This window comes from Python bivittatus, unplaced genomic scaffold (assembly GCF_059951505.1).
Source record: "Python bivittatus isolate LINGU-HERP-01145 unplaced genomic scaffold, Pbiv_v1 ctg000480_np1212, whole genome shotgun sequence".
In the NCBI taxonomy this organism is placed as follows: domain Eukaryota; kingdom Metazoa; phylum Chordata; class Lepidosauria; order Squamata; family Pythonidae; genus Python; species Python bivittatus.
The window spans coordinates 43,440,564-43,455,188 of NW_028277075.1; the positions used below are offsets into that span (position 1 = coordinate 43,440,564).

Here is a 14,625-nt window from a genome sequence, read left to right on the forward strand (position 1 = left end):
TATGGGGAATTGTGTTATGTTGTGAAGATAAGAATCATAGTTTGGATGCAAAACCAGGAAAAACATAGTGACAGAAATCTTTCTTCATCCAGTGGCAATTAATATGCAGTTAAGTGCAAATTATACAACTGCCAGAAATATTCACAACTTTCTGTTACCTTTTTTCTGGAAAACTTTCCCTTGTTACAGTCACTTTGTGATTAGCATCAATAAGTTGCTTCCTGAAATCATTTTCAGAGTTTCTTATAAAAAGGGTATGAAGTGCTTTCAGGATTTCAATTAAAATACCAGAATTATGGGGTGAGCAAATAGCTCACTGAGAAATGCTTGCTCACCATTTTGATTTTCCAAAATTTTAGAGATTATGATTCCCTTCACACAAGCAGAATGCCACAATCACCATCACAATGTGACAACCACTAATCTGGCAGGCAGTCAAATTCATGGATTGTGGTCACAGTGCTTACATGGCTGCAGCATTTGTCTCCGCAGCAGAAGTATGAATTCAGACTATGTAGAAGCATGATGTTTGCAAGAGAGCAGGATTTTACCACAGTTGTATCTGCCTGTACCATTCCAGTGGCCATGACACCAAGCGCAGTATTGAGGATTTCCTGCTCAGTAGCCTGAACTCTGATTTAGCATTTTGAAACTACAGTGGTACCTCAGGTCACGAACGCTTCTGTTCATGAACAATTCAGTTCATGAACAGCACCGTTCGCAAAATTTTGCTTTCGTTCGCAAACTCCGCATCGGGTGATGAACAGGATCCGCGGCCATTTTCCCTGCTGTGACATGTGGTCGTGGCTTCCTATAGGGAGGGGACTCTCCCTCCAAAGAGTAACGCCTCCCCACCCGCCTTCCTGTCCTCCACGCCAGAAGTCGCCTTGAGCAAGGTTAGCGTTCTCTCTCTTCGTACTGTACTGTACTTTGTTTCATATTTTTGTGGTTTAAAAAAAAATACATGTGGTTCAGAACGGATTAACCGTATTTACATTGAATCTTATGGGAAAATTTGATTCGGTTGGCAACCAAAATCGGTTGGCGACCAAATTCGTAGGGGTCAGAACAGATTAACCGTATTTACACTGAACCTTATGGGAAAATTTGATTCGGGTCGCGACCAATTCAGTTCGCGACCAGAGTTGTGGAACGAATTAAGTTCATGAACCGAGGTACCACTGTATAATAAACTGCAACATTTGTTAAATTTCACTTACCAGAAGATATCCACGAAACTGATTGTATATTATTGCTGTCAACAAGTTCATCAGAAATAAGTTTCCTGTAACAATATGAAATTCTCTTATTTTCTTTTAAGCAACAGTATGATATCGGTTTGTTTTTTTCCTGAAAACTGAAACAAAGAACTATCTCAGTCCGTAGAATTCAGAGCTTCTGAGAAGAAAGCAACAACAATTTCCAAAGTTAAATAATGAAATGAGAATTCATTACAATTTGTTTTAGTACAAATGTGTGAATTTACAACATGCCAACATCTACAACATGCCAACATGCCAACAATTTACAACATGCCAACATCTGCCGTTTTATAAATTGAATGTTTTTCCATTTTTATATTTAAAGTTTGTAAGTGCCAGAAATTCTGACTATACAATTCTCTACAGCCTCTACCATAAGGATCCAGACAAGGATGAGACTGTGTTTACAAATGTTGGTTAATGATATGATTTTAGGTTTTATGAATGCAAACTGTCAGGAATATTTGAGGAGATGGCATATAAACATGCACAAATGAATAAACAAAAATGATAGGATATGCACATTTCACAAAATCCCGTGCAGCATTTGCAAGAGTTTAACTATCACCTCTGCCCATCCACTCAGGTTATTCTGTGCTGGTGGCTTTGCTGCATTCCCCTATCCCTTTCTTGCCTAACCTCCTTCTTTGCAAGGTTGCTTTTTTCTATTATTGTCATCTCAGTATTGCACAAAAGTTTCAAGGGAAGTCCACACACATTTGAATACTTGCACTCAGAAGCACTATGAAAAGCAACTTCTCCCTTAGCCAATGCTTGGACCCACTATACTCACCAACTGACTTGGAAGGAGGAAACTGCAGATAGCCTTTGAATAATTACCAGGAAGGCCATTTGCTCAAAGATAGCTTTCCACCCAATCTGAACATACTTCTGAAAAAGCATACTTGAGCAAGTATGGCAAGAACTTTGCTTACTACTTGTATTTTTAAAAACAAATAAACAATGCAGCAAAATGCAAAGACAGAAAATTGCTCTTGGAAGAGCAGGCGCAGCCCTAAGGAAAGAAGAGGACTGGATTTGAAATTGTGTTTTGCCATTTGTTGTTTGGTCTGGATGAAAGAATGGATGTTGCGGAGAAACAAAAGACTTTTAGAGCTAGAAGAGCATGACCTGAAATTTGGGTGGCATGGACATTTATGGTATGATGAAGTTAAAATTAATGTGGATTTCAAAAATTATTTTGATGGGCCATATTGAGAATATGGAATAGATATTAACCCAGGTTGTGCCCAAAAACACCTTTATGGATCTCACTCAAGAAGCATATCACAGAAGAGAAACAGCAGACAAATGGTTCACATATCCAGAACTACTGGAAAACCATCAAGGGGAATTTAAAATTAAATCAAGAGAACAATTAATAGCAGAAGGATATAGTTGCCAATGGTTTTCCCATTTACAGTTATCAGAAAGATTCAAAACAGACAAAAACACTTACAAAAAGTAAGACAGAATTTGAACTACAATTGTGCACTGATTATGAACATGTAATTGCTAAAATATATAAACTTTTGTTGAAATTTAAAACAGAAGAAGGTTAAAGAATATATGATAAAGTGGGCTAAGAATTTTGGTTATAATATACAGATGGGTCAATGGGAAAATATGTGGTTAAAAGCGTTGAAATTTACATTCTGTTATGATCTCAAAGAGAATTTTTATAAAATGATGTATTGTTGGTATATGATGCCAGAGAAATTATCTAGAATGTATGAAGGCACTTCAAATGTAAGTTGGAAATGTGAACAACATGAAGGGACAATTTATCATGCTTTTACATGACATGTAAAAAAGCTAAAAAAAATTGGATTCAAATACATACTTTGATACAGAGGATTTTAAAGATTAATAATCAGTTGAAGCCAGAACTTTTCCTTTTAGGAGTTATGGATAAACAGTTAGAAAAAAAAACATGGAAGATTATTTCAATATATGATTACTGCAGCGAGATTATTACATGCAGAGAGATGGAAAGATTCGACACTACCCACTATGGAGGAATGGTTGGTGAAACTGACAGATCTTGCTGAGATGGATAAACTAACTTCTTTGATTAGAGGAAAGATACTATCTACATTTATTGGCGACTAGAAACCTCTTATGGACATTTTGCATAACAATGAAAAAAATGAACTTGTGATTTATGGTTTTGATGAGTAGATAGGACAGATTATAGAAAGATTATGATGTAACTTTAGAGAGAGAGGTCAGAATATATAGTGAGGCAAAAAAGTATTTAGTCAGCCACCAATTGTGCAAGTTCTCCCACTTAAAAAGATGAGAGAGGCCTGTAATTTTCATCATAGGTATACCTCAACTATGAGAGACAAAATGAGAAAAAAATATCCAGAAAATCACATTGTCTGATTTTTAAAGAATTTATTTGCAAGTCATGGTGGAAAATAAGTATTTGGTCACCTACAAACAAGCAAGATGTCTGGCTCTCACAGACCTGTAACTACTTCTTTAAGAGGCTCCTCTGTCCTCCACTTGTTACCTGTAGTAATGGCACCTGTTTGACCTTGTTATCAGTATAAAAGACACCTGTCCACAACCTCAAACAGTCACACTCCAAACTCCACTATGGCCAAGACCAAAGAGCTGTTGAAGGACACCAGAAACAAAATTGTAGACCTGCACCAGGCTGGGAAGACTGAATCTGCAATAGGCAAGCAGCTTGGTGTGAAGAAATCAACTGTGGGAGCAATAATTAGAAAATGAAAGACATGCAAGACCACTGATAATCTCCCTCAATCTGGGGCTCCATGCAAAATCTCACCCCGTGGGGTCAAAATGATCACAAGAATGGTGAGCAAAAAGCCCAGAACCACACAGGGGGACCTAGTGAATGACCTGCAGAGAGCTGGGACCAAAGTAACAAAGGCTACCATCAGTAACACACTACGCTGCCAGGGACTCAAATCCTGCAGTGCCAGACATGTCCCTCTGCTTAAGCCAATACATGTCTGGGCCCATCTGAAGTTTGCTAGAGAGCATTTGGATGATCCAGAAGAGGATTGGGAGAATGTCATATGGTCAGATGAAACCAAAGTAGAACGTTTTGGTCTAAACTCAACTTGTGGTGTTTGGAGGAGAGAGAATGCTGAGTTGCATCCAAAGAACACCATACTACTGTGAAGCATGGGGGTGGAAACATCATGCTTTGGGGCTGTTTTTCTGCAAAGGGACCAGGACGACTGATCCGTGTAAAGGAAAGAATGAATGGGGCCATGTATCGTGAGATTTTGAGTGAACACCTCCTTCCATCAGCAAGGGCATTGAAGATGAAACGTGGCTGGGTCTTTCAGCATGACAATGATCCCAAACACACCGCCCGGGCAACGGAGGAGTGGCTTCGTAAGAAGCATTTCAAGGTCCTGGAGTGGCCTAGCCAGTCTCCAGATCTCAACCCCATGGAAAAGCTTTGGAGGGAGTTGAAAGTCCGTGTTGCCCAGCGACAGCCCCAAAACATCACTGCTCTAGAGGAGATCTGCATGGAGGAATGGGCCAAAATACCAGCAACAGTGTGTGAAAACCTTGTGTAGACTTACAGAAAACGTGTGACCTCTGTCATTGCCAACAAAGGATATATAACAAAGTATTGAGATGAACTTTTGATATTCACCAAATACTTATTTTCCACCATGATTTGCAAATAAATTCTTTCAAAATCAGACAATGTGATTTTCTGGATTTTTTTCCCCATTTTGTCTCTCATAGTTGAGGTATACCTATGATGAAAATTACAGGCCTCTCTCATCTTTTTAAGTGGGAGAACTTGCACAATTGGTGGCTGACTAAATACTTTTTTGCCCCACTGTAATTGTCCTTATAACTGTTGTGAAGAATATCAGAAGCCACTGCTTTGTATCTTTTTTCTTTCATTTCTATTTTTCTTTAACTTTTTTTCTTTTCTTGTACTTTTTGCTTTCTCTCTGCTTTCTTTTTCTCTTTTCTTCTTTATATCAATTTGTATTAGATTTTATCTTCTTTTTTAAAAAGGTTTAATAAAAATCATGTATGAAAAAAGGATGAGCAGGTGCAGCCCTCATGGAAGATCAGGAGACACATGCAATGCTGAGAAGTATGAGTCATCAATTAAACAAGTTGAAAAGGGATAAACCAGATGAATCTCACAGGATTGCATTATACAGGCCCATGCTAGTTCTACAGTATGTTGAAAGCTTTCTCATAAAACGTTGCCGATTAATATTTGTTTGCTTCTTACAGCGTCTTCTCTGCACCACCATCCTAAACGAGATGAAATCCCTAGTCTTCTGCAAGCATTCTGTACATCTCAAAAGACCCTGGGAGTGCCTTAGAAATGTCCATCATGAATTTCCTTAGTCCTCAATCACCTACTTATGGCTTCCAAAAAGAGGCCCAGGATCAGCTACAGTGGGGCAAAAAAGTATTTAGTCAGCCACCAATTGTGCAAGTTCTCCCACTTAAAAAGATGAGAGAGGCCTGTGATTTTCATCATAGGTATACCTCAACTATGAGAGACAAAATGGGGAAAAAAATCCAGAAAATCACATTGTCTGATTTTGAAAGAATTTATTTGCAAATCATGGTGGAAAATAAGTATTTGGTCAATATCAAAAGTTCATCTCAATACTTTGTTATATATCCTTTGTTGGCAATGACAGAGGTCAAACGTTTTCTGTAAGTTTTCACAAGGTTTTCACACACTGTTCATGGTATTTTGGCCCATTCCTCCTGCAGATCTCCTCTAGAGCAGTGATGTTTTGGGGCTGTCGCTGGGCAACACGGACTTTCAACTCCCTCCAAAGCTTTTCCATGGGGTTGAGATCTGGAGACTGGCTAGGCCACTCCAGGACCTTGAAATGCTTCTTACGAAGCCACTCCTCCGTTGCCCGGGCGATGTGTTTGGGATCATTGTCAGGCTGAAAGACCCAGCCACGTTTCATCTTCAATGCCCTTGCTGATGGAAGGAGGTGTTCACTCAAAATCTCATGATACATGGCCCCATTCATTCTTTCCTTTACACGGATCAGTCGTCCTGGTCCCTTTGCAGAAAAACAGCCCCAAAGCATGATGTTTCCACCCCCATGCTTCACAGTAGTATGGTGTTCTTTGGATGCAACTCAGCATTCTCTCTCCTCCAAACACGACAGGTTGAGTTTAGACCAAAACGTTCTACTTTGGTTTCATCTGACCATATGACATTCTCCCAATCCTCTTCTGGATCATCCAAATGCTCTCTAGCAAACTTCAGATGTCACAATGTGATTTTCTGGATTTTTTTTCTCATTTTGTCTCTCATAGTTGAGGTATACCTATGATGAAAATTACAGGCCTCTCTCATCTTTTTAAGTGGGAGAACTTGCACAACTGGTGGCTGACTAAATACTTTTTTGCCCCACTGTATACTCTGGTCTTCCTCTCCATGGCTTCCTGCCCTGATGAATTTCCCAGGGGTGCTCATAGACTGCATTTTCAGGTTCCCAGGAAAACTAGCGAAGGCTTCCTTCCCTGCTTGAGTTGACAATCAGACTGCAGCCCACCTCACAGTTTCAGGGCAGAGTCCACTAGCAACCAGAAAGCCAGTCTATTGGTTGCCCTTATGTCTCCAGTCTCCCCTCCATAAGCCACTCGCTTTTTATGCACCTCCTACAATTACATTTGCCATCACACAGAATTCACACTGCATGGCTTCTGCAGGTGTCTTATTTAAAGAAACAAGCAACTTACCTATTACAGTGAAGAGTATAAAGAAGATGCAATATGCTCGATTCTTGGAATAGGCAGGAATCATCACTGTACAACAGTTAAAAAAAACAATAAATAAGATTTAAGAAATGTTATGTTTCAAGGTAATAATGTGCCTACCCAAATCTGAAAGAGAGAGATTATGCAGCTTTTAACAGTGAAACCAACGTGCCAATGTACTCATCACTATCTGGCACACACATCCTTGATGCCCAAATTAGGGTCTGCAAAAGTCTACAGTCCTGGTTTTGGTTAGAAACTAGATAAAGCATTAGAATAGCCCTACTAGATCAGGCCAAGCCTTGTCTTAGTCTAGCATGCTTTCTCTCACAAACCCCTCTGCTAACCAAATATCTCTGGATTGCCAGAAAGCAGGATTTAAAAGGGAACATGCCATTTTCCCCCTGGTCTTCCCCTGCAACTGATATTTGGAGCACTCATTGGGAGTCAGGCTTTCTTTAAACCTATGTAAACAAATATATAAAATAAATTCTGCCCCCAACCCAGAAGTAACACCCAGCCACAAGATAACAGCCCTTGGTAGACCTGTTCTTCATGAATTTATCCACTCTTCTAACATCATCGAAGTTAGTGACTATCACTACCTCTTGTGATAATGAATTCCACAGATTAGTTATCTTGTGTGTAAAAAAAGGACTTTCATTTGGGTGTTCTAAATCTTCTTCCAATCAGCTTCACTAGCTGACTCCTGGTCCTAGTATTTTGACAGAGAGAGAAGGAGAGAGAGAGAGAGAGCTCTCTGTCTACTCACACAATGCCATGCATGATTTCATAAACTTCAGTCATGTCCACCATCACTGACCTTACTTTCAAGTGAAAGAATGCCAATTTTTTAGCCAGTTTTCATAGGGAAGATTTTCAATCTCTCTGATCGTTTTGATTACCCTCTTCTACACTGCAAACGTGGCAACTGTACTCCAGATACAGTATTCCAGATACAGACATGTCATAGGTTTGTATAAGAACATTACAATATTTTCAGTCCTTTTCCTAATAATTCCTAACACAGTATTGGTCTTTTTCACAGCTGCTTCACTGAATGTCCATTATGACCCAAATAACTTTTTCGTGGTTAAACAGCTCAGATCCCCCTATCGGTGTATATGTGAAGTTACGCGGTTGTACATAATTTTACTCTTAACTTAAACTGAGCATTCTATGAAGCATATTTGCTATTTGGTTGATGATTCACCTAGTTTAAAGATTTTTCTGGAATTCCTTACAGTCACTTTTGTTTTTACCATCCTAAATAGTGGATATCATCAGCAAACTTGGCCAGTCCATTTCTTACCCATCTATCAAGATCATTTATGAACAAATTAAAAAACTTCTGTCCCAGCACAGATCCTTGAGAAAACCCATTTAATTACTTTTTCTGAAAAAATTACCAACATATTCCTCCTCTTTATTTTCTCTTCTAACCAGTTAATAATCTGTAAAAAGGATAGATTCTCTTATCCCATAATCCTTAAATTTATTCAAAAGCTTCCAAACTTTGTCAAAGGCTTTTTGAAAATCCAGGTATATAGAGACACCTGCATCTACCCTGTTGCTAACACTCAAAAAACTCCAGCACGTTGGTGAAGTAGAACATACATTTGCAGAATTAATGTGGATTTTCTTTTGTTGGTCCTATCCATAAATTTCCATATCCAGCACCAAATGATGCTCAGCTTTCCTCCACTGATCAATTTAAAAACTGCTCTGTCCCCTTTTTGATATTATGTGCCAGTAGTCTGGTTTAATTTCAGTTCAAGTCAAGCTCATAGCTCTTGTAAAGGTTGGCTTGTCCCTAAATATTCCCCACTACCTAGCAAATCTAAGCCCCTCACCTTATCCCTGACTCTGCCTGGCTAGCTGGCCTTGCATGTGGAACAGGTAACAAATTTGCAGATCCCTTGTGTCAACTATTAAGTTGACTCCCTCCTCTCTTTAAACAGCACTTCACAAGCTTTCCCCCCTTCTAGTGCTCTCCCACCAGTACTTGCCATGCATTCCACCCCAACACATCTGGAGGGACCAAGCTGAGGAAAGCTGCTTTATAGTCCTATAAAAACATGAACCAATGACTATAAACCTTTGGGTGAATAAACAAATCGGGCACTTGGAAGAGGACACATGCAGAAAGATTCCCTAAGGCATGGTAGGAAGCAATCAGGATTTAATCCTATGGGTAATTTTATGATGGAGGGGAATAGAACTCAGCCTAATAGTTAAAAAAATCTTTAAGAGTCTGCGTTCCTGTTCACAGATACTGTATTATTGTCTTCCAGTCTTCTTTAGCTGAAGGCAAGCAAAGCAAGGCCCGAGAATGGAAGAAGTTGGGCCGAGAAAGGACATGCCACCTCTCATGTTTCTGTAGAAACTGGATCAGCATATAGTATGAGAGAAAGCAAAGCCATTTAGATCCACTTTTCCAGGAAAGGGAGGAGCCAAATGTCCCTTAAGAATAAAGAATCTCTGAGTTTAGCCACAGATTAAGAAACGAAGAGGGAAATATTTTTGGGAAAAAAATCCTTACCATCTGGATTGTTTGCGGTTGTCAACAGTACCAGCAATGAAGTCAGTGAATCTGGCAAATTATGGAAATATCCTTGCCATTCTTTATCCTGTTGACCATCCTAACCATAGAGACCCAAACTGTTAGCAAACAAACACCGAGCGACCAGTCAAAGGTACTTTACAACTATACACTGTCACCTATGGTCACCCATTCAATCCAATCAAATATGTGAATATATATTTAGTTTAGTGGGCTGAATGGAATCTAGTCTACACAACCCAAGATAATCAACCCAATTACTTCTGTTGCAGTTACTTCAGGCAGACAAGTATTTCAATATGCGAATATAAAATACATTGTTCAAACAGGAGAAAAAAGAAGTGTAGAGACATATGCCTTTACTGACCCATCTGGTTTCAGAGAGTACTTTTTTTTAGTAACTTGTTTTCCAGTCAAAACAAGCTACTTCTACATAATGCACTCTATGTTTTATCATTTACTATTTGGAACCTGTTCATTCTATACCACATTATTATTGGAAATTCAATCACATAAAATGAAAGCATTGCAAATTGTAATTCCAAATAATCCAACAAGTTTTATTTTTCCTTCATGTGACTCTAGGTGGAATGCAAATTCACATTTTAAACTCCACAAGAGAGGGGAGTGATTGAGAACACAGGAAAGGCAGGCAGGCAAAGAATTACACACCCCTCTGGACCATCCATCTCTGATTCAAAATTCTGTCTCCCACAGCAAAAGGCCTATTTTTATCCAGACTTGTTGCTCATGCATAGTCAGCTCTGAGTGAATACGCTTGATGAGAACTGACACAGAATTTACAGGAACCAGCTCCAAATGAATGAAAAAAAAAGCACACAGGGAAGTACAGCAAAAAAAAAAGATCAAAGGCCTTCACTTTGTATAATCAAAACTTGTTTAATACGACCTGTCTGTAGGAGATGACATTTCACTCAGGAAACTATTTGGGCAAAACATTATTAGGCTGCAGGGCTGAAATGTGTAATTTTTCTCTCACAATTCCCTGGTAGTTTTTCAATAAGGTGCATTTTCAAAAATGGGTCTTTCTGTGACAATGGAGAAGTGAAATCTCGACATGCAACCTTAACTACTGCAAAATTAAAGGGAAAATCTCCCCATTGCAACAATAGAGACAAGGGAGGTGAAAATTATTGAAAGGGATTTGTATTTTCATCCACAACTTTCTAGAAGGAATACTGAAAATGTTCAGGAGAATGAGAGGGAAAAGATGGCAGACCTCTACTATGAAATCGCCCTTCACAGAAAATGCAGAGGTTACTCAGCGTCTGCTCTACCAGGGAATGTAAGACACAGGAAAGAATAATGTCTTGTAATTTTATAGACAATATGATAATGGTATGAATAATTATAAATAAACTGATGAGTAAAGGAAAAACAGTTACCCAGATTTATCATAATGTTATGCCTAAAATGTGAGGGGGGAGGGAATTTACATTTCAGGAAAAAACTGTTTATTTAAAAAATTATACATCTTTTTATATGTATATATTTAATGAACCAAGATTTAAATATCTGTGTTACTTACTTTTGTCCGAGCAAACAGTAGTATGCCAAACATGGTAAAGAGAAACAGGTGAACAGCTAAAAGCAGCATAACACTATTAGGGAGAAAATATAATGCCAACATTATTTCTTCATCACAACACAGGACATATGTAGGAAATACAACAACAGTCAGAAGTGTAGAAGAAAAAAAAATTATTCCTAAAGAGGAAGATGTGTCAAATGAGGAAAATAAGCCAAATGCAACTTCAAATGGTGATGAAGAATTTTTCGCTGATGATAGCAGGCCCCCTCCTACAGAGACCCCCTCCTCTCTCACCAAAGTCTCAGCTACACTCAGAGCAGAAATCTGCTGTCAACTACTACTGGGCAGGGAGATGTCATCACTGCTACTTTTGGGGGTTTCTTTATTCTTCCAGCACTGGTTCCAACCCAAACTTATTCAGCTTTTCATTATTTTCTTTCTCAAATGATAGCATAATGTGAAAGAATGCATTTATCAGAGACTGGCAAAAACTAGGGATGTGCAAAATGCACCATTTCGGAGGTACAACGTTTTGGGGACCATTGGAACATTCAGCTTTTCTTCTACCCAGATCCATCAGCTTTTGGAGTTTTCCTGAAGGAAATCTTCCAGAATAATGTTTGTGGTGTTTTACTTCTGGAAAACTGCCCATTTATCCCCAGGATAGATGTTGCCCAAAATATTACATCACCAGAATGTAAATTTTGCATATCTCTGGCAGGCACTACCCCTTGTTACATGCCTTGCAATTTCTGGCAATGTCCTCTTGATGCTTTTTAGTGTTTTTTTCATCATTGAAGAATTCTGGAGAAGGAAGAAAGGTCGAAGGATACGTCTTATCCTCAGATTCTAAAGAAGAAAACATATTTGGTAATGACTAAAAAAGCAAAACAGTATGAATAGAAAAACTGCCTTCTGTATAGCAAGCTATTGTTCTATACTCAACATTTATTTACTGTGGCTGAGGCTGTTTTAACTAAGTTATTAGCTTATCAGTTACGAGGCACATTTAGAATTTTTGAACTATCCTGACAAATTTCTATAGGATATGCATCTCCTGTGGCCTTCCACATGCCACACAAAGGCAGGTGCAGCTCTCAAGCCTATGTGCTTGGTACAGCTTGTAAAGGACACAGGTATACTGGGGAGGCCTAGGGATGGGGTATGCTAGAAAGAAAATTCAACTGCTGTGTAGGTACAGAATAAATAATGGAAGGGGAGACCTGGACAGAGGCCCTGAAAAATGACTGGTAATCTGTCTCAGGCAGGATTCTTTGGGGATGTAGCCAAATCATCTTCTCAACAGGCCTAGTAAAAACGTTAGGTTGGAAACCAGCCCGGCATTACCCCTCTCCCAAAGACACATTCACCAAGTCTTGTACCCATCCTGGCCTATAAAAGTCAGTTTATTTCTTTGTTTTAATGTTAACTAAATAACTGTAGCCTAACAGTAATATCTGACATTACAAAGTTTTGTTACAGGTCCTACTTGTTTCCTCTGTAAACGGTATAATTTACTGATTGTTTAAAATCAGTATCTTTCCTTTTACCTCCCCAGGTACCAACCTGGAAATTAGCACAGATTTGCTTATCCATTTTATCCTCATAACTCTATGAAATAGGTTAAGCTCAGTCATCCATGTGCTTTCAGTGTGGTTTAATAATTAAAACTTCAGCCTGGGTGATCAATAACCTACTTCACTGGGTGACCTTGGGCAGTCATCAGTAATTAATCTAAACTTACCTTGCAGTAGCATTAGGAGGATAAAATAATGGGGAGGGGGCAATCACACATATCATTCTAAACTTCTTAGAGAAAGAGCAAAACTAAAAGGTGTCATTATTATTACTGCTTTTGCTATCAATCATCATCATACGTAATTGCTTCATTGCAGAATTCAGATCGAGGCCATGCTAGTTCAAAGTTTTCCATATGTAAACACAGAATACACACTGACAATTTTGGGCACACGACCAAGCAGCGTTAGATGTTTTATTTTTCCCAATCCCACATCAAAATGATCATGGTCCATCTTTGAATCCATTTATTCCCTGCCTCCCTGACATCCATCCAAGCATGCACGTGCCTTACTTCATGACAGGAAGAACTCAGCGAAATACTCCAGTCTACAAGGGAGGTGAGCAGGACCAGGATGTAGGCCATTAACCACTTGGTTTTCCGAAATTCATCCCATCCTATTAAGTAGCTCTAGAGAGGTAACAAATTTGAATATCAGTTAGGTTACTGTCACAAGCAAAAGGATCCAATTAATTCTCTTACATTTTGGAAAAGAGCCAAACCAGCTACTAGGAAAATGGAAGTTTTGCTCATGTGCTAGCTTTGGAGACTATGTTCCCAATCCCAGTCTCTAAAGAAACAATGATTTAATCTATTTGGTATATAGCTCTGGGGAGAAACATGCCATCTATATTCCAGCCAAGCATTATACTTGGCTTCTGAACAGCACGCCATGGGCTATGCTCCAAAAAGAGGATGGAGGTGAGACAAAACCTACATTTAATTTAAGTTTAAAGATTACATTTAAATTAATTGCAATTGATCTGGCGTCTTTCTAAGCATTTAACATTGTCTCTTTTTCTTACACTAAAGATTACAATTTGGCAGAACCTTTCAGAGGAGCTCTGGGGATTAAACGCCAGGGTTTGGGACCCACTAACAGCTCAGGGTGTCAGACCACGTGCCTCTAGTTTAAACCTTCAAAAACCAGAATTGCCTGAGAACTGTCTTAGTCTCTGGAGATTTCATTTTTGACTTGCAAACAGGCACAGAGATTTTAGCAAAGCCTTGTCCAAACCTGGCTTCCCCCAGATTACAATTCTCATTCAGCACAGCCCACAGGCTGCTAACTTACATTATAGAACAAATGATCCATTGCAACTGGGAGAGTTAATTTGCAATGATTAAAACAACCCCTTTACGACCCTGGTAAGTTACATACAACTAAGAGGAGATCTGCATCATCATCATCCTCGCAGCTGCCAAGAAATCCTAAGACAAAAGAAACAAATCTCTCCTGCTATGCCACTTATTTAGCATTGGATTGTCATTCAGAATAAGGTATTTATGGGTGGGTATGTTGTTTCTTGCTACAGTCACTGTTTATTCAGCTGCAAAACCTATGGTTGTAACAGCCCACAGAGGATGCCAAGGAGATGCTGCAGTTTGTGATGCATCCATCTTTCAGTATGATCCTTACGTTAAGATGGTGTTTGCAAGGTACTATAATCTATCTATCTATATCTATGATATATGTTTTATTTATATATAAGATATATGTTTTATTTATATATTTAGAAAATTTATATAGCCACCTATCTTAAATACATATACCTGGACAGTTCAGGCATTGTAACAAACTGCCAATACAACTGCTCCTATATTGGGTGCGACTAACATCCTGGCCCAACACTTGGGGAACAGCCAGAACTTCACACCCTTCCAGAAGGCCAAAAGGGTTGAGCCTTCCAGATCT

At 38.9% G+C, this 14,625-nt stretch overlaps 1 protein-coding gene across 2 annotated transcripts in view; it reads right to left on the minus strand.

Annotated features, from left to right (window-relative positions):
* Nucleotides 1-14,625, minus strand: part of TPCN2 (two pore segment channel 2) — a 50,739-nt gene that overhangs the window by 18,489 nt on the left and 17,625 nt on the right. For both annotated transcript variants that reach the window (XM_088145815.1, XM_088145816.1), the window contains 6 exons: nt 13,224-13,340; nt 11,874-11,980; nt 11,129-11,201; nt 9,559-9,658; nt 6,999-7,064; nt 1,221-1,285 (listed from right to left, as the gene is read on the minus strand). In XM_088145815.1, the coding sequence (XP_088001941.1) occupies nt 1,221-1,285; nt 6,999-7,064; nt 9,559-9,658; nt 11,129-11,201; nt 11,874-11,980; nt 13,224-13,340 (528 nt within the window). The remainder of the gene's footprint in view (nt 1-1,220; nt 1,286-6,998; nt 7,065-9,558; nt 9,659-11,128; nt 11,202-11,873; nt 11,981-13,223; nt 13,341-14,625) is intronic.